General features: G+C 55.6%; 1 protein-coding gene across 2 annotated transcripts; it reads right to left on the reverse strand.

Annotated features, from left to right (window-relative positions):
* Positions 1-2,301: 2,301 nt before the first annotated feature.
* RBBP8NL (RBBP8 N-terminal like) lies at positions 2,302-16,786 on the reverse strand. Of its 2 annotated transcripts, XM_075517399.1 has the most exons (13): positions 16,606-16,786; positions 15,248-15,290; positions 14,637-14,732; positions 14,165-14,277; positions 12,965-13,037; positions 11,483-11,649; positions 10,895-10,977; positions 9,249-9,412; positions 7,351-8,173; positions 6,811-6,919; positions 4,642-4,703; positions 4,195-4,321; positions 2,302-2,911 (listed from the first exon to the last, which is right to left on the reverse strand). In XM_075517399.1, exons 1-13 carry the CDS (start codon positions 16,670-16,672, stop codon positions 2,793-2,795), a joined length of 2,046 nt encoding a protein of 681 aa, XP_075373514.1. In that variant the 5' UTR covers positions 16,673-16,786; the 3' UTR covers positions 2,302-2,792. The 2 variants fall into 2 exon arrangements, with proteins under 2 accessions (XP_075373514.1, XP_075373515.1); XM_075517400.1 differs by lacking the exon at positions 15,248-15,290 and having other exon boundaries at positions 16,606-16,663.
* Positions 16,787-19,061: the final 2,275 nt, after the last annotated feature.

A 19,061-nucleotide genomic window follows, 5' to 3' on the forward strand; every position in this document is an offset into this window, starting at 1 on the left:
AAAAAAAATCTTTTTGTAGAAAAAAAGGAAATTGAGAAGTTCATTATTTTTGGCAGGACTTCTGCACATTTTGCTTATCGAGGGTTCGTCATAGGGAGGGGATTATTTTATATGCGCATAAAAGTTCCCTCCCTCCTTCAGTTCTCCCGGTCCCAGGCTGCCTCCCCGCAGTCTGAGGGGCCTCTTTACAGGATTACATTTCCACTTCTTTTTTTTTTCTGGATGGAGTGTTTTTGAAAGACAGATTTATCCAGTTCACCACGCATGTTCAGTGCTGCTCTGGGTACTGCTGCCACCTGCAAGTGAGTCCGAGCAAGGGCCAGACGCAGTGCTGGCGGCCTGGGACTGAAAGGGGAAGGCATCGGTTGTGGCTCTGATCCACTTTCCACAGCCGTGATCCGGTGAACGCCTTGAGCTGGGATGAATCAGCCCTGCAACCCTGCACCCCTCCACCTGCGGGTCCCCTCCTTGTGCCACCTCTTGTGCGCCGTGTCCACATCACAGCACACAAAACGAGAGATGGACGTTACCTGGGCTGGGCTGGTCCCCAGGAGAAGGTGCTGTGTAAGTCGGGGTCTGCCTATCGGGTGGTTGTGCCATGAGAGCCCCGGGCTCCCTCCCGCGCTGCCCACCCTCCTCCCTCTGCTTCACCCAGGCATGGGGCATCACCAGTGCGGCTGGTGCTGGGGATGGAGGTGCCGCTTTCTCTGTTAGGCCCATTACCACTTTATAACCTGGACGTCTCAAGCATTTCTGAGCACAGACCTCCAGGACATTGATTCCCAGAATATCCACTGCCAGTGGATAACTCACAAGCTGGGACTTTGCTCCGCGGCGCAGAGCACGACTAAAGGGTTGAGCCCAAAGGAGCTTCTCCTGCCGAGCGCAGCCTCTACTGCATGGTTTTTTTGGGGGGGAAGCGGTTGCCACAGCAGTGCAAGTGAGATACAGATTCCTGCTGCCACTCCAACCGGTCAACCCTCGCTCTGTTTTTCGAGGTCTGCCCTGATGTTAATCAGAAGCTGCTGAGAGATGTGATTGAATGCGAGGAGGAAAAACCCATCAGCAAGGGACACGATCTCTGGCAGAGGGATACAGTCCACCTGGGACACGGTGAAGATAGGAGCACGTTGACCCACATCGTTAACCCACATACTCTGCACAAGATATAACGCTGCGTCCTGCCCCGCTGCTCTGCCGAGGTATTTGGAGGCCGTGCTTCCGCTGCCAGCCTGCTGCTAGTGGAGATACCCCGTGGCATCCAACGCGCTCTGCAAGACTGCGGAGATGGGAGGAAGATGAGAGCCGTCTAAATAATTTTTCAGCTTGGGAAGTTTAGCTGGTCTGAAGTATTCTGGCAGCAACCGCCACTGTGGGGGACCCCCCCCCCCCCCCCGCCTTCCCTGGACACCCCCGCACCCTCCCTGCTCCTTCCCTGGTGCCGGAGCTGGCAGGGCCCCTCTGGTCCCCCCTCCCCGGCTCCACAGCCATCAGCCGCCCAGCCCGGGGCAGACCCTGCGCTGCCCCCCCGGGGGCTGGACCCACAACCCGCAACCGCTCCCGCGGGGCTGAGCCCGTCTCCCTCGGAAAAATCATCCTCCTCCCCGGCTGGGTGCGGGGCTGACATCCCCCGAGCCCTGCAGCTGCCCTGGGCGAGGCTGAGCCCAGCTTCCTTGCAGCTGGGGCTTTTTGGGGTGGTTTTTTTGCTGCCTGCTTGCTCTGGGGAGGTGGGAACGCGCTGTGGGGTGTGCGGAAAGGAAATGGTGGTGCACCAGGCAGGGCAGGTCCCAGCTCTGGCACTTCTTCTCTGGTCTCCCTCCGTTTTGGCCGTGTTCTCCGCACATGTGCTAGGAACAACCCAGCTGGGCTCCTGGTGCGATGTCGTGGCTGCAGGGATGCTCGCTGCAGCCCTTCTCATCCCATCCCCGGCTAGAGAGCCCTGTCACTTGATGCTGAAGGAGAACTTGCCCCTGCTTAACACATCAGAAAAAATTGTTTGAGAACAGTTTATCCATGTGAAAACAAGCTTCCAGCAATCCTGCCAAGGTCAGTGTGAACTGCTGAGCTGGTGCTCTGCTGGGAGCCACAGCTGGGTCTCACACACCGGCCTTTTCCAGGCGTGCAGACACCTTGGGGAGAGGGAGCACATGAGCCCTCCCTTCCCATGCTCTTCTCCCTGCCCTCTCCAGGGACATGTCCCACCTGCCCGCCCACGTGCTTGCTCCTCACTTAACTAGAAAAGAAAACCGTGGGCTTTCTCCAGGTCAAACAGGATCCACACATGTATGAAACCTGGGTAGGGATTTAATCAATGCAGGTTTGTGCATGGGGCCCTGCGGTTTTCAGCTTGGTCACCACCCTTCGGCCAACCACCGGGACATCGTACATGGGGAGCAGGGTCTGGGTAGTCCGTTCTCCTTGCATGAAATCCCAGGGAAGAAAGTGGTCCTGATGCAGGGTGAGTGCTGCAAAGAGAGCATCTCCTCTTCCTAGCACCAGTCTGAGGGTCTGCTCCGGCACAGGGCTGGGGGTCACCGAATGCGCTGCTCCACCAGCAGTGACCTGGCTGCTCCAGGTATCACCTGCATGGCTCTTCCTTGCCTAGCCTCTCCCAGGGCACCCAGTGAGCATTTTCAGGGTGCTGTAGTCATTACTGAGTCCTTATGAATTCCCCACAGCCTGGCCCAGCATGGCAGGAGGAGTTGCTCTCCCAGCCTGGGTGGGATGCTGAGGTCTCCAAGCCCTCTCCTTTGGTCTGCAGCGTCTGTGTCGCTTCTCATCCTGCCCTGCTGTTAGCTCTCCTCGGAGGTGTCGTTGTGGGAAGCGGAGCAGTTCTCCGGTTCCTTCGTGATCCCCGCTGAGCACTGCTCCACTTTGACTTTCTTTCTTCCTCTCATTGACTTCTTAGCTCCTGTAAAGAGCAAGATGACCTCAGGAGTTAACCACAGAGCAATAGACTTACATGTTTGAGGTCAGCGCGGCCTCATCCCAAAATAGGGACAGCGCAGGAGGAAGCAAAGCTCAGCAAAGGAAAGATGAAGAGAAAACCCTCTCACACGTGAGATGCACGAGTACCTGGGGGAGGCTGTTGTGATGCTGGAAACGGGAACAATATGTGAAGCAGAAATGGGCAGAGAACCAACCTGGTGCAAGAGTGTACCTGACAGGGTACCCAGACCAGCGGGATGCGTTGCTTGGATTTCTCCCCCTTCCAGTGTGGGACAAGGCACACGCCACATGCTGAGAGAGGTTTTATGCCTCTCCATCCCCCCCTCCCGCCACAACTGCATCCAGCCCTCACTCGGGACATCCCCATCCAGTCCCAGAGGGTCGGATGGTGTCCGCCCTGGGGAGCACAGGGCAGCTTCCTCCCCATTGCTCCGAGCAGCTGGTTTTGTAGAGCAAATCCTCTTCTCACTCAGCTGCGGTGGTGTCCCCCGAGCGAGCGGGCTCCTCCGAAGGCCAGGCACAGAGCAAGGGGCAGCGCCTGCCTCTTGAACAAGCTCCCTTCATGCTCGAGCGACAGCCCGCTCTCCATTTATAATTGGCTCGACGTGTCCCTGTCTTTACCGATGGTACAAAGGAGGTTATAGTAGTGGGGTACTTCTGACAGAGCACTTTTTAAGACTTGACAGGCATACTGTCTTATCCTTGCCCTTATCAGGAGCAGTTTTCTGCTTATTCACCTGTAGGAAACACAGGTACAACACATTCCTCCGTCAGCAGGGAAAACCTCCACAGCTACACTGGAAGATCAACAGAGTTGGCAGAAACCTTTCTCTGAATGTCAATAACTCACCCCTGGGAATTTGGCCTTCTCCAGTTGCCACCTCCCTGACCGGCCAAGCAAACAGGAGGGACTTAGCTCTGTTAGCTTAGGTGCTGGGGAGTGCTCTCCTGGCCACCCTGCCCAGGCTCCCCTGGCTAACCATTAGCAGGGGCTCCTCTGGCTGGAGACACAACCCTTGCCAAAACATGGCGCAGCGTATCTTATCGCAGGGAAACGAAAGACTCCGCTGTATCACCTTGGGCAAATATTTGTTTGCAGCGTGGCATGCACTCGGCGGAGGAGCACCCTCCTCTGCACCGCAGGGAAGGCGGCCGGAGCCCTCGGGCGTTTCTCACAGGAGCCCCTTGGGAAGCAGCAGAAGTTGTAGCCCTGAGCTGATGCCATGAGGAACTCCTCCTCCCTACCTTTTGTCCAGGGATCCTGTCCTCTTTTTCTCTTCTTCTGCAGCTCATGAGCTTTGTCTTTGGTGCACAAATATTTCCCATCAGCCTGGACTTCTTGTAGGATATCATCTTCATATGGGGCAGCCACCTACACCAACGAGAACAGTCAGGCTACAAACTGCCCTGGCTTTCCCAGGGAGCTGATGGCCCAGCTGCATTGCCGGGGATCTTTGTGACCATTGCTATGGAGTGGTGACAAATGCTGTTGCTCATAAACCCTCTTGACTAGCTAGAAAAAGTCATATCTCTATCCTTCAGCAACAAGTTGGGTAACAGTGTGGGAATGGGGTTCGGCACCTCGTGGAGGAAGAGGCATCAGCTTCTGGAGTGAGCTGGGGTGGGGACAGCCCATCTTACGCCTCTTGGACCTGACAGCCTAAGCTAATGGGCTGAGGAGAGCAAACAAACCTCGCTGTCCGTCGTGTCTGGCTCATCGGATTCCAGCTTCCCAGACTCAGCATCATCGTCGTCTAAGGAAACACAAAAGGAAGGGTTTTTTGGCTGATGGGGGGCCCGGCAAGCTCATGAGCAGATGCAGAGCCACCGGCCCAGGCTCTGAGAGCCATCGAGGCAGAAAACAGATTCAGCAATAAACTGTGTTGCAAAGCAGAGACACTGTGAGCTATGTGGCTTGAAATGAATGTTTATGGGAGATCCAACAGGACTCTGTTGGGGAACCAGCTCCTAATAAAACTGTATCCGTAGGACTTTGCTACCCTAAGGTCGCAAGCACTGCCCTGAAGTCTATGGCCACATGCAGGTTGGGAAGCTGAGGGGTATTTAAAACCCCAGACTCCACCTTCCCGTTTGAGGCCCAGGTGGGGAGAAACATTTGTGGGGAAAGAGGCCAAACCGGACAATCCTCAAGTTTGCTGCCGGTGCCGGTCGGTGGCTCTCAGCACGGAACGTGTGCCGAGGAGCAGAGGAAGGAAAGGCGGGGGAGCTGCTTCCCTGCCCAGCAAAAGGATTTTGCTGCACACGGGCCCCGAGGCTACACAACCCCAGACACGTACCTGCACGCACCAGACACGCACCCGACCTTTGCACAGAGCGAAGCTGCCCGGGCCAGGGACTGAGCCTTGCTGGCGGTGGCATCACCCTGTCTGCACCCACAGCGGCACGCCGGTGCTGGCCGTGGAGGGGCAGAGAGGGCTGGGGACGGAGCTGTGCCCTCTTCCGAGGGGCAGGGACATTCCTGGACCTCAATACTTCTTGGTCCTGACACCCAGGTCTAGCTGGGGTGGGACTGTCGGCGGGGCAGCCTCCCTCGCTGCCCCTGCCCAGGTGGGAGAGCAGCCAGTGCTGCGTTCAGGCACTCCTAGAGCCCCTGTAGTCTGATCCCGTCCTCACTTTATCCTTCCGTGGGTTAAGGCTCACTAGAAAGTGCAGAAGTATTTGTGTATTTTTTCCTGGGCTTTGTGTCAACCTTAAGGTGAGAACTGAAGAAAGTCCTGTATTCCCACACCCAGAATGTAATCAGCTGAAATTCTTCTGCTATGATGGTATCTCCTTAGCATGTAAATCACAGAGGACTCCATTTTTTTTTTTTTTTTTCCCACTGTGCAAAATCCTGCTCCGGAGAGTGTTCCCAAACCGCTCCGACACGCCCAGACCGACTAATCCAGGTGAGCTCAACTTTCTGGCCGAGCCAGTAAGGCTGGTACCGAGCAGCTCTCGGCAGACGTGCTTCCTGCTCCGCTCCCCATGGCTGCTGCCTCCCACCCGCCGGGCAAGCCTGGCACCCACATCCCGTGGCGGTCAGGCAGGGAGAAAACACTGCGTGTCCCCAGACTAAGGGCACTGCTGGTTTTGGGAATGGAAGGGGCTCTTACTGGGGATGGAGCAGGGAAAGGCGGGAGAGCATCCTGTCCTAGCTGCTGCGGGTACCAGCATCCCTCGCTCTGTGCCCAGCCCTACCTGCTGTGCCAGCACAGGGCACGCTTTGGGGCAGGGGGGCACAGACGGGGATGGTTTTTCCAGTGCTAGTCTTGCAAACCTCTTGCACTTTCCCCATCTCTGCTGGGGTGACTTCTGAGCTCCTGCTTCCCTGAGAGGGGCAGGTAATGCTGGAGCAGCAATGTTGTCTTGTCGTAGGTCACCGTGGAGCGGGTTTTGCCAATGGGTTGGTGCTAAACTGACCTCTTTAGCTTCTGGAGAACTCCTTGCCACCCAGCAGCTGAGTGCAGGGCGCAGGGTGCTCTGCAGGGTGTGCAAGGGCACCCACGGGTGACTCCTGGTCTGTGCTGGGCAGAGATACTGGGCTCTTCTCCAGAACAGCTGGGGTTATTTTCTCCCTGTAGATACTGAACCTGAATTTTGGGCATCCCGAGGGTTGAAAATTGAGCCCTCAAGGATGGAAATGTGAAACCCAAAGTTCCCCTGATGGCCCAAAAGAGCAGGGAGCCAGGAGCACCTGGGTCCCTGGAAGGGTGTCCCGTGCTGGTTAGGTCCTGCTTCAGTCGGCAGGGATTGCAGGTGCGTGCAGAGCCCAGCACAGAGAGCTCCCGGCTGTAAGATACCAAAATGCACCTTTTGCTCTTGCCTTCTCAAATGTCACGTTTGCCTGGGGCTTTTTACCTGCTTCTCCCTTCTGTGCAGTGACAGCCAGTCTCACCCCGGTCTCTGGAAGGGCCTCTGGGTCTCTTGGCGCGGAGCTGTTTGTCGGGTGTGCCCGTGAGAGCGCGAGCTGTAGGATACAGGGAGCACAAATGCTGCCTTCGCCAGGCAGGAGGAAAGGGCTGTCCCCAGCCCCTACGCCATGACTGTGACACCCGTGGGGACGAGCATTGCAGGGGCGTTTCTACGCACGGCTGGTGTGTTGCAGGGGAGCCCAGCGTGCCTCCTGCACCGACCCGCGGGACGGGGCACGGGGGCTGCCTGTCCTTGGAACTGGACGGAAACCCTGCGGGCACCGGAGGGGAGGGGAGGTGGGGAACAAGAGCCAGGGCTGAGCGGCTGTGGCTTTGCCATGTGCAAATATGTCCCCGTTGGCTTCCCATGCAGCAAAGCCTTCCTCCCACGGGACATTAATCGTGGTCATAACAGTGTCGGCACCAGTGCCAGACACCCTGGGGAGGGGAAGGGGCCACGGCTGATGCCAACATGAGCTGTACTCACCACAGCCACTTCCTCCTCCTCCTCCTCTTCCTCCTCCTCCTTGACAGCACCGGGCAGTGCCCGGGTGGCATTGGGCCAGCAGTAGGGGAAGCGCAAGTCATCCCGCTCTGCCCCGTGTCTCCCGCAGGGGCTGCAGGCTGCCGGCACAGTGGGGCTCTCCCCGGGGCTTGGCCGTGGGCTGCTGGGCCCCCGTGGCTCCCGGTGGCTGTGCCAGCCTGTTTCCCTGCCACGGCTGGAGTCTGACAGATCCAGTGGTGCGTCTGCACCCTCGTCCCTTGCCGCCTTTGCCTTTTCTCGGAGCCCAGAGCTGTCCCGGCTCAGCCAAAGCTCCTTCTCTCCCTTCCCATCTGCAGCGTCCTCCAGGAAGGACCTTTCCTCCTTGCATCCTGGTATGATGCTCGGCCACGGGGAGAGGGGCCGCTCCTCAGGCATGAGCTTTGGGTCTCCATCTGCCCGCTGGCCGGGCTGGCACTGCTGCATGAGGAAATGCTGCAGCCGCTCCCTGTGCTTGAGGAGGTGCAGCTTCTCCTCCAGGTGCTGATCTCTCATGTACACCATGGCGGCAGGGAGCTTCAGCAAGGCCGCGCGATCTTCCCAGCCGTCGCGTGACCGCGTCCTGCCATCAGCGTCTTTGGCCCTGAGCAAATGGCTGGAGAAGCTGCCTCCGTCCCGGTCAGCCGAGGCACAGTTGCTCGCCAGCCCCAGCTGGTGCAGGGAGAGGTGCTTGTGGAGGAGGCAGAGCTGCTCTCTCCGGGCGGTCAGTTTTAGGTTTTCGTAGGATGGAGCAACCTTGGGGGAGTCCAGTTTGCTTGCTGTTAAATAACTAAAAGAAGCAGAACAAAATAAGCACATTAATTAGAGAATTTTCATGTGATTTCCCAGCTCCTGCCGGTGATGTGTGTGGTCTCTCCTGCTCTTTCTGTGCCCTGTTGCCTGTCGCAGCTCTTGGCCCGTGCATTACGCTTGCCTTCGGGTGCTGTGCTGGGGAGGAGGGTCCTGGTGGCCGTGGGCGTCAGGCAGCCGGCAGCAGGTCTCCGCGCTGCGCACGCTGCAGGAAGCCATCACCATCCCACCATCCAACAGTGCTCCCCTGTCCCTAGGCCACGGCAGCTCCAGGCAGGGGGTTGAGCGAGCGGGGGGACGCGGTGACGGCTCACGTCAGCACTGCTGCTGAGAAGTCACTTGTCAAACCACGCCTTACAGCCAGAAGCATCCTAACCATCCCCCATTGGGCTTTCCTAGTGCCTTGGTGGGCCTGAGGACCTCCAGAAGAGAGGAACAGCCCACCCTCCCCTAATACCACTCAATGGGAGATTTTTATTGCCATGCTAAGGAGGTCGGTATGGTGCATGAACCTGCCCTGCAAACCGCGTCCCTGCTCTCACTGGTTATTTGGCAGCTTCCGTGTGTGCGAGCTTTTCCTGGGAATGCTCGACAGAGCTACTCCCACTCTGGGAAACTCGTCGTCTCTACAGGTGAACTCACTGGCGTTGCTCAGCCCTCTGCGCTTCTGAAATCAATGGGAAGGATAAGCCCGGGGAAGTGCTGAGCCCTGCAGAAAAGCCCATTAGAATAGATAAGGAGGAGCAGGGATTGCTGCCTCCCGTGAGGCAAGTCCTTCTCCTCCCGGCTGGAGGTGGGGGCACCCACTTTGCTTTATGGGTCTGTCTGACGAAGCTGGAGTAACGAGAGGCTGATCTCGTCGGGCTGGATTCCAGTCAATTTTTTGCTGGTGTAAACTGGGAGACCCCCCCCTCCCCAAGGCTATGGGAGAAGTCTGGAGAAGAAGGTTGGTAGATACAGCGAATATTGGCCATCTCATCGCAGTCTGGCCGGTGGGACAGCTGCAACGGGCCATGGATCAGGCCCACGCCACAACCCACGAGCAGGTAACTCACGCCTCAAGGCTGGGGCTGTGCTCGCGCTCCGGCGGGAGAGGAGTCTTCCTTGCCGGAGGGGACACTGCTGCCCCCGAAGGACTTTTTTCCAGGACGCAGGGTCTGGCGCCGGGTCTCACCAGGGCAATGGTTCCATGCAGCTGGTTGGCGATCCTCTGAGATGCCTGAAGCAGAGGGGAGAGAGTCCAGATGAGCCATTCTGCTGTGCACCCCGGGCAGCGCGGGGCTAAGGGGAGCCCTGCCGAGCAGAGACGCAGCTCTTCACCAGCATGAACAAGACAGACAGCTCCTAAGTGCTCTGATACAATTCTGGTCAACAGCTCAACCGTATGTTTATTGGTTTTCCCAGGAAATTTCCCCTTTATGTTTTCTAGCGGGATCTACAGTACTCTTTATTTTCTGGCTGCACTGATTTGCAGCCCAGGAGGTCTTGTGCCTCCTCTCAAGTCAAGCCAAGCCATGAATCAGTGGCTTAACAAAGATAAGACCCTGCAAATTCCCTGACCCCTAGCCAGGCCACTAGACTTTATTCATGCAAGCTCCTGGCATGCACTGATTTGATGGGTGTATTTCCGTGGAGTACCTGGCTGTGAGGCCAGGACATCATCACCTCCATCTGCTGTCATGAAAGGCTCACCACATGTTCTGACTTGACTTTCCCCTGCCCACCTGGAGATGTCACCAACCCTTCCTGCGATCCCTATTAATTATCCTCACAACCTGCCTGCAGCCTTACCAAAACCCCTTTTCACCTGCTCTTTCAAGTTTTCTGTGGAGTTCAGGTAAGCGAAGCCTGTGCCAAAACAGAAGCATCTGTGTGGGTGTGTATGTGAGCTTGAGTTCCCACGACCGGGAACAGGTATCCAGGTCCTGCAGTCTCATCTCCCAGTGCCCGATATCACCATATCACTCAGCATCCCTCGGCTGACACATACTCTCTGTGTTTAAAGACATGGCAGGCTTGCATCAATGCACAAAATGGCAACCACAAAATGGCAACCACTGAATGCCAGGCTCTCTGCAAATACCAATATTCATTATGCTGCAGATAGAGAGACATCTGCGATGCTCTTGGGCAGGGCTGCTGTGGTGTATTTGTTCTCAGTACCCACAGCTCCCACAGTTTACATGTTCTCCAGGCTCTTCCAACACTCACAATGCTCCAGCTTCTTGCTCGCCCAGATAATGGGGAGCTGACTCTATAACTCAGGAGAAGCTACACTGAAATGTGGCTCAGCACAATCTCCCAAGGTCTTTCACTCCTCAGAGCTTTCCCCAGCAAGACATCTGAGAGAGGAACCGGAGGATGGGCAGAGGACTCCAGGATGCTAGATGTGTTGTTATGGAGGACAAACACAGGAGCAAAGAAAGATGTGCACGCTCACAGCGGGGACAGGAGCCTGTGCCAAATTCCGAATGCTTTGCTTGCAGTGAGTGGCAATTGCTGCAGAGAGGATGCATCTGGCATTTGGTAGGTGCCCTCCTTGGCCCTGGCAAGGGCAACCTGCCCAGGTCTGGCTAATTATTTTACCCCCTAAGTGCCTCCTACTCATTCTCTATCCTAGTCCACCCGCCTTGATCCAGTTCAGGTGACCACAGTGGTGGGGAGAAAGCCTGAGGACATCAGGCTACCACCGGCAACTCACAATTTCTGCGAGGCTGACTTCTTGGAGGACAGTGCTTGGGGAAGTCCTACTGCTTGGAGAGCTTCTCTGTCCTGCAGGCTTTTCTGCAAAAAAAGACACAACCAGCCAGTGCGATGGTCCTGCAGAGCTGTTGCAGGCTGCCCTGCCCTGCCGCGTGCCGGAGTCTCGCAGCCTCCCGAGGACGCTGCTGGCTGGCACCAACCACCTCCTATGGAGGATTTTGAGCCAAAATTTCCATCTGGCTCAAGCCACCACCTGAATGAATGTACCCTCCATTGCATGTGTGGGTGGCAGCAAGGCAACGACATGGTCTCTGCATGAAATGGGTAGCAGGTCCACACCTGCACAGCACTTGTCTTACAGTGAAGGCACCCAAACACTCTTGCTCTAATGCAGAGCAGTGTGTTTCTCCCTTGACATGCAGTTTCCCCCCCAGCAGCTATTCTGGCCATGGCAATGTCCATCTGGCCTCCCAACAGCTTGGGCTTCTGCTCTCCAGAACCTTTCGCAGAGCAACTTTGCACCACAGCTCAGTCACTCTTCCCGTCCCCGGGTCCCTCAAGGGCGGTGGGAGCCAGCAGCACCCACCTTCTCCCAGCTCAAGGCCTGGCACGTCGTGCTGGGCTTCTTCTGCTCCTCTGTGAGCTGCTTTCTCGCTGCCGGCATTCCTGCTTGCTGGGGACAGTAAAGCCAAGGGGGAGGTGGGAGTGGAGCTGCTTTCTCTGGAGGAGACTCCTGGGGCCTTTGTCCTGTCCCTGTTTGAAAGGAGAAGAACATGAATAAATGAGAAGGGGCAGGAGAAGGAAATCACCAGTTTGAGAGCCACTGTTCTGGGAGTCCTGAGTTATAGAACCCGATATATAAATATACGTATTTATACATATATCTATGTGGATATACGGGATCCTCAGACTCACCTCCTTCCATTGCAGCTTATCGCTAGCTCAGCTGCAGGCTGGAGCATGGCACAGAGCCAGCACGACAGCTCAAGGTCTGATTTCCCCACTTGCCCGTGGGTAATGTCGCAGCCATGACGTTGGGTAAGCCAAAACCCAACTGCGGCTATTGCAAAAGCTCTGTGAGAACCTGTACGTCCCTGGCTGGGCTTTCAGCCTGATGTAGGGGTGGATTCAGCGTGGAGATGTGGCGGCTGTGCGCCTTCACCATATCAAGCTGGTGGGGCTGATGCTCTTGGTCACTATGAGGGAGACACTGAGTCTCGGAGACCCACGCTTATGTCATGGATGAAGTCCTGGCTGGACCCTGGTACTGAGACATGGGTGTTTGGCTGGAAATATTGCTATCCAGCAGCCCAGGGAAGAGCAGAGCAGAGCAGAGCAGGAGCGCTTGGTGCTCAGCAGACCCAGCCTGACCTAGAGCTCTGAAAGTCCTCAGGCCTTGGGAAGCATTGGGGAGTAAAAGCAAGAGTTTCTCTTTAAGCAGATGGTGCTTCTGTGCTCCAAAGAAAACACATTTCTAAATTAATCCCTCAGTGCTAATTCTTCTGGACTTTAAACCCTTGAGGAATGAGCTGATTTGTATACATTGGCCAGCCTGGCAGGTTACTTGGCTTTCAGCACAGCGCCCTGCTGGGATATGAACCTGTTGGTGCAGATCCCTTCTCCCTCTTAACCCCGTCTCAGTCCCTTGCTGTCACTCTCCTTCCTCCAAAACACAACCCGCTTGCTGCAGACCCTCTCTGGCTGCTGCAGGAGGGGAGCTGGTGCCACGGAAAAGCCATGGAAGCCCAGGCTAAGGTCCGTGGCCAAGGTGAGCAGCCCAGGGCTTTGCTTCCCATGAGCAGTCCCCCATGGGGGGGTGCGGAATACCCTTGTTCTCCAAAAACTGAATCCTTGGATGCAGGTGAACAGGGGAGCGAGCAAAGGTCAACAAGGACTTAGAGACCGTTACGGGTGTTTTGGTGCCTAACATCTACAGGAATCCATAAGAATTAGATGCTAAAATACCCCTGAGGATGCCAGGGTCTGGATGTAGCCCTGCTCAGCTGCGGGGATGCCTCTGTCCTTACCAACGCTCCTCGTAATGAATGAAACCCAGGCGAGCACTTACTCCAGGCTCCGGAGCCTCTTCAGTTCTTCCTTGAGAGCTTTGTTCTCTTCCCTCAGGCGGTTGGTCTCGTTAGCTGCAGGGACAGAAGTTGTGCCGTGGATTCAGGTGTCGCAAGGAGAGAGCCGATGCTCCTCGCAGCTTGCTGGGGTGCACAGGGGAGGAGGAGGGAATGGCACCTGGTTTTGGAGGGATGCCGAATTTCCTTCCTTCTCTGAAAACATGCTGGGGACTAAGGGATAAAAGGGGGCAACTTTCCAACTCAGGTTGCGTCAGGGTTGGGGTCTGCTTGAAGCCCATCCAGCTCGGGGGCAGAGCGCAGCCCAGCCGGGGTGGTGGCTGCAGCACGGTGGGATGGACACAGCCGGCACCCTGCCCGCGAGCACCACGGCCGCCTCCGGTGAGCGAGTGCTGTGTTAGGGGAAGGGCTGGGGGCCTCGGCTGGGGTCGGGTGAAGGCCAGAGGGAGCTGTGAGCACCCAGCAGCCGGGCACCGCAGCGAGAAGGCAGCGAGCGTGAGCAGGCAGACTCCCGGGCAGGGTGGGCTGCCGCCTTGGCTTGCTCCTGCTCAAAAGCAGCACTCGGGGAGCAATGGCGTAACAAAGGAGATAAACCACGGGCTGCTGGCACCTCTCCATCCCTCCTAACGCCTTATCTCCTTTACCCCCACGACCCTCCCTGGGCCAGCCAGATCCCCAGGGAAAAACACCCCGAGCCTGAGCGGTGCTGGGAGCTCTGCCAAAGGCTCGGGAGAATATCCATCACACGTGTTGCTTGATTTCCATTTACCCGTGCTGAGCTGCTGCTGTGACTTTCCTGTCTTTGCCAGAATGTTGCTTCTGCGGCGCCAAATGCATCTTTTTTCCAGGCAGCTGACATGGCCTGGCCAGCTTGGGGCTGTTCTCGGCATGAACATCTCTCATTTTTCTAGAGGTGTGGAGGGCTGCAACCCCCCAGCCCTGCTGCTTTGCGTGAGCGGTTACCTCTGCTTGCGGGGGACGTGGGCTGCCATCCACGGTCCTGGCCAGATCTGATTTTTCAAGGCCCCCACACTCGCATCGGCTCCCTCCCTTCTCCCCATCCCCAAACCCCTCCTGGGTGCCTGGTCACTGGGGGAGCTTGCGTGCAAATATCTGAGAGAGGCATTAACTGAGCAAAGACCCAGCCAGCCAAAGCCAAGCTTACAGCAGGCGACGGTACGTACTGAGGATGAAGATGTGCTGCAGGCTCTGGAAATGGGAGGTCTCGTACTCATTCTGCTTCTTTTTTGCCAGCTCCTGGGTGACCATGCATCTGTCGCAGAGACCTGCTCGCAGCCTGGAGGAAAACCCACGGCCGGCAGCTTGTTACCACACGGTTCCCATGGGGGAAATAAGCTCCTGCCCTCCCCACGGAGAAGCGTGAGCACCCAGTCCATCACCCAGAATTGGTGAGAGGGATTATCACCTGTGCAGCCCAGCCCCGGCCCTTCCACCCCCCCAGATCCAGTCCCACCACCATCAGCTTAGGAAAGCTCCTCTGCACGTGCCCGGGCTCCCCCAGCTCTCCCAGCAGCCACGTATGAGCAAAAAAGAGGTTCATGTGCTACATCCCGCTTCTGAGAAGACAGCAAACCCCGGACTAGGAGGGTGCACTCACTGCCACCAAACAGCACCCTATTGAAAAACAAATCTTACCTGTTTTCTAACACCTTTACATTTTCTTTAAGGACCTTCTGTTGTTCCCTTAATTGCTGATTTTTAGCAAACAACTCTTCAATTCTCTGAGCATCACTAATTGAAGAAACAGAATAAAGAAAAGAGGTTTATTAGATTTCTCCCCAAAATCTGTGCCTTTATCCGCAGCACCCTGTCAAGGGGATGGATTTCTGCCCTGAGCCTGCCGTGCTGCTCGCACCAGTATGGCCGAATTGCTTCTGCTGGTATGGCAGGAGGGGAAACAAATATGTTAGAGCCCAGACGCTGCCCTGCGACACCCACCCTTGGAATTAGCAGCTCGCTTCATCCCGTTTTATTGCTTCCCAAGAGAGCAAGTGCCTGCTGGCATGAGCATCACTTGCCAGTGGGAAGGTAAACTGGAGGTGGGCTGGGATCACCCCAAGTGCTGGGGACTGCGTGGGGAAAGTCACCAAAAGGTTTAAATTTGGCAGGGCCAGAAAGGCAAACTGTGCTCTCTAAATCAGGCAGCCTCGGAGGAGTGCCCAGGAGGTCTGAAAATGAAGTGGCGTAACCTCTCCTCCCGCCCCGTCCCGCCGCGGCGTGGGTAGAGCAGACGCGGTGGTGCTCACCGGCACTTCTCCGTCGTCAGCTCCGTCAGCTTGCTTTGCAGACCTGGAATAATTAACAGAGATGGAGAGGTGGGTATTTATTGCCAATTCCCTGGCACTTTGGAAACAAAATGCAATAATGGATCTTCAGGAGGGTGCCTGGCTTTGCGGAAACCTCATCAATTTACAAACCTTCTTTCCGAGAAGGAATAACACATTGCCGGTGTTAAACAATAGCACAGTTTAATATAGCTGGAAAAGTTGTACAAAACGTGAGCACGTTTTTTATTTCCATTATTTAATGAGTCTGCATTTCCCCCCCACCCCCAAAAAGTCTGTTTCGGTTTTGTTTCTACTTATTTCTCATTACAGCACGCATTTCCCAGGTGGGCAGTGTTTTATAACTCTCAGGACTGTAAAGCATCTTGGAGGATATTTACAGCTCAACAAGAATGGTTTTCGTTGATGGATCTGCAGACGTTACATCCTGTCAAATTCATTTTATGCAAAGTAGATGTAAACATGTGGTTTAAATTGCTCAACAGTTTCCTCTGACTCTCACATTGCTTGAAATTACACAAGAGAAGAATGAATTCATAAGCCAGAATCCTCCAAAAGTGCTGCTGTTTTGTTCATAATATTGATAGTGGGAATTATTCTAATAGGAAAACAATTGGATTTGGCATTTGGTTGCTTAACCTAATGGTTCTTATTTTAATAATGTATGACCCGAGGAATTATTTATTCCCTAGAGGAATAAACTATCTAACCTGACTCTAAGATTTTCTTTAACAGAGCCTCGTACTCCTGCTGCTTCAGTTTTATTGATTATTGCATCTTTCCACTTTCCCTTTGATCCCTCAGTATCCAAATGTACTCTAATCCACGTCGCTCGGAGAAGATGCCAGTGGGTGTGCATGTCACTTCTGCAAACCTCCCACTTCACCTTTATCACAGACCACGGCAGCAGGAGCAGGGAAGGAGCCAAATCCCCTGTGGTTAATGCTTGGAGCAAGTGTGGGTCCCGCAGGTGGGATATCTCCAGGGATATCAGAGGCAGGAACACCCTCTCTCTTCTGCTCCTCCTCATTGTCCAAAAAGTTACTGATTTTCTCAGTAAACCTTGTTCTCCCCCGGGGTAAGATGGATAAACCACACCAAGGTGCCATTGGATGGTGTGGTCCCCTGAGGGCCAGGCTGTGACCCTGTGTCCCCATCCGTCCCCGTGGGTGATGCTTGCTGAGCCCTAATTCCCAAAGCTCCCTAATCCACGCCCGCTCCTCCTCCCTTTGGGTTATTTCAAACCAAAGAGAACAAGGTAGCATGATAAAGAAATGGACCTCCGCTAGTTTTTGATAAGACGTCTCATGTCTCCTTACCTTGGACCTCTTTCTCATGGATTTCCTTGAGCTTATTCAGGAACTCTGCAAAACTCTCCGTGGTCATGTTCAGGGCTGTGCCGTACACTGGGCTGCTTCCAGCGTGAGGATGTCCTTTCGTTTCAAATTATTCCAGTTTCAGCCTAAAATAGAAACAAAAAGTCCAATAAAAGAGAAGTGTCTTGTGTATGCGGTGTTCTGGAAACTCTTGGAAACAAGACAAAGCTCAGATCTAGAAAGTGAGGTCATTTGCTAAACCACAGACATGCACAAAGCAGCAGGCTCATCCGGGGAGGCATTTTCAGACCTGTCCACCCTGCCTCGGCCCCGGGCTGGGGGCACGGGCAAAGCGATGGCTCGGAAAATGGGAGAACTGAAAGCCCAGCTGAAAAATTAGGCTTTTCCTCTACTTTTTGAGCTGTTTAAATCACAGTTCTCTGGGATGAGGTGGCACAGGGCATCTTCTTGAGGAAAGGATTGCAGGGCTTGTGTTGGGATCACATTGCTGGGGACTGACGATGGGAAAACTGGCGGCAGCTTTGGTGCTCGAGCCTGATGGACCCATCTCCCGCCAGGTCCTGAGATGCTCCTGTGCATCCCTCCTCCCTCTGGCACCACGCACAGCTTCTACGGAGGCAACGCGTGCCACTTGGCCGCCCTGCTGTCATCGCCCAGGCTGCCCGCGTGGCCTTGCTGGCTGCAGCCTCTTCAAACCCTTGGGAGACACCAAACCGAGTGTTATTCACCCCATTTTACAGAGAAATCTGGAGAGGCGATGCGCAGAGCCGAGCCCCGCAGGAAGCCTGGTGGGTGCAGAGCCGGTGTAGGCACAGCAGCCATGGGGCTGGCTGTGAGCTGGGGCACCCCGGGGTGCGCTGGCTGTCCCAGCCCCTCCATACCGGGAGCAGTGTCCCAGCTCCTGCCCTGGGCTCAGGTCTCTGCCCAGCCTGCCCCTGCCTCAGTTTCCCCATTGATCTTATGGGGTTATTAATGCTCCATCATGCTGAGTGCCATCACTTAGTGCTGGCAGTAGCGTTCTGTAATCCCCGAGAACAGATAAAGTGCTCTGCTTTCTAAAAAAACCTTGCTTTTTCCTTTTTAGGTTGAGAACTCCCCCAAAAAACGGAGAGGTGGAGAGCAGCCCACAACACCCCCAGCTCAGTAAGCTGGGAAAGGCAGGAGGTAAACAAATAGCCTGAAAGTGAAGTGGTTGTTTTTTAAGAATTTTACCCTAATTTTAAGAATTTTGCCCCAATCCCAGTGATCATAAATTTTGAAATGGCTAGTGGGGATGGAAAGCGGAAACTTTGGAGATGAGAAAGCTCATTACATCAGTGATGAGCTCATTCCTCCCTGGGATGCTGATGTTGCGATAAACTCTTCCCTTTCCATCAGCCAAAGCCTTGGGGAGTCTCAGATCCCCCAAAATAGCTGTGGCCCCACGTCCCTCTTGGACCATGGTGGTACCGGGGAGGGGCGTGTGTCCGAACATCCCCACAGAGCATCGTGGAGGGTCCCCTGGGGCTTGGGCAGGAGGGGTATGCAACCTCCCTGCCCCCCGAGCAGGTCAGCAAAGCCCTGCCCGCCCTGGGGTGTCCTCCGGGACCACCAAAACCATGCTGGGAGAAAAGGGACTTCCATGTGAGGGCATTCAGCATCGCCACACGGGAGCTTCTCCCCTAAAAGCCATGCTGGGTTACTGAGTCACGGCCGGTAATCCCATTCCCGACAAAGCGCCTGGGCACTCAGCCTTCAACCGGGCAGAGATGACCAGGGATCAACAAGGCTCAGTGCTGGGTCCTGCACTTGGGCCACAGCAACCCCATGCAACGCTACAGGCTTGGGGAAGAGTGGCTGGAAAGCTGCCCGGCAGAGAAGGACCTGGGGGTGTTGGTTGACAGACGGCTGAATATGAGCCAGCAGTGTGCCCAGGTGGCCAAGAAAGCCAATGGCATCCTGGCTTGTATCAGAAACAGCGTGGCCAGCAGCACTAGGGCAGTGATCGTGCCCCTGTACTGGGCACTGGTGAGGCCGCACCTCGAATGCCGTGTTCAGTGTTGGGCCCCTCACTCCAAGAGAGACATTGAGGGGCTGGAGCGTGTCCAGAGAAGGGCAACGGAGCTGGGGAAGGGTCTGGAGCACAAGGCTGATGGGGAGCGGCTGGGGGACCTGGGGTTGTTCAGCCTGGAGAGAAGGAGGCTGAGGGGAGACCTCATCGCTCTCTACAACTGCCTGAAAGGAGGCTGTAGAGAGGTGGGGTCGGTCTCTTCTCCCAGGTACCAAGGGACAGGACGAGAGGAAATGGCCTCAAGTTGCGCCAGGGGAGGTTTAGACTGGATATTAGGAAATTTTACTTCACCGAAAGGGTTATCAAGCATTGGACCAGGCTGCCCAGGGCAGTGGTTGAGTCACCATCCCTGGAGGTATTTAAGAGCCGTTTGGATGAGGTGCTTAGG

Source organism: Mycteria americana, chromosome 14, assembly GCF_035582795.1.
Source record: "Mycteria americana isolate JAX WOST 10 ecotype Jacksonville Zoo and Gardens chromosome 14, USCA_MyAme_1.0, whole genome shotgun sequence".
NCBI lineage: Eukaryota > Metazoa > Chordata > Aves > Ciconiiformes > Ciconiidae > Mycteria > Mycteria americana.

What these genes read in the sequence shown, in the direction of transcription:
- RBBP8NL (XM_075517399.1), bottom strand. Translation starts at nt 16,672, where the DNA reads ATGACCACGGAGAGTTTTGCAGAGTTCCTGAATAAGCTCAAGGAAATC. An exon ending in CTGACGACGGAGAAGTGCCG is followed by an intron (nt 14,733 to 15,247) that starts GTGAGCACCACC and finishes TTCTTCAATTAG; the next exon opens with TGATGCTCAGAGAATTGAAG. An exon ending in AAGTCAGCCTCGCAGAAATT is followed by an intron (nt 9,413 to 10,894) that starts GTGAGTTGCCGG and finishes CCTCTGCTTCAG; the next exon opens with GCATCTCAGAGGATCGCCAA.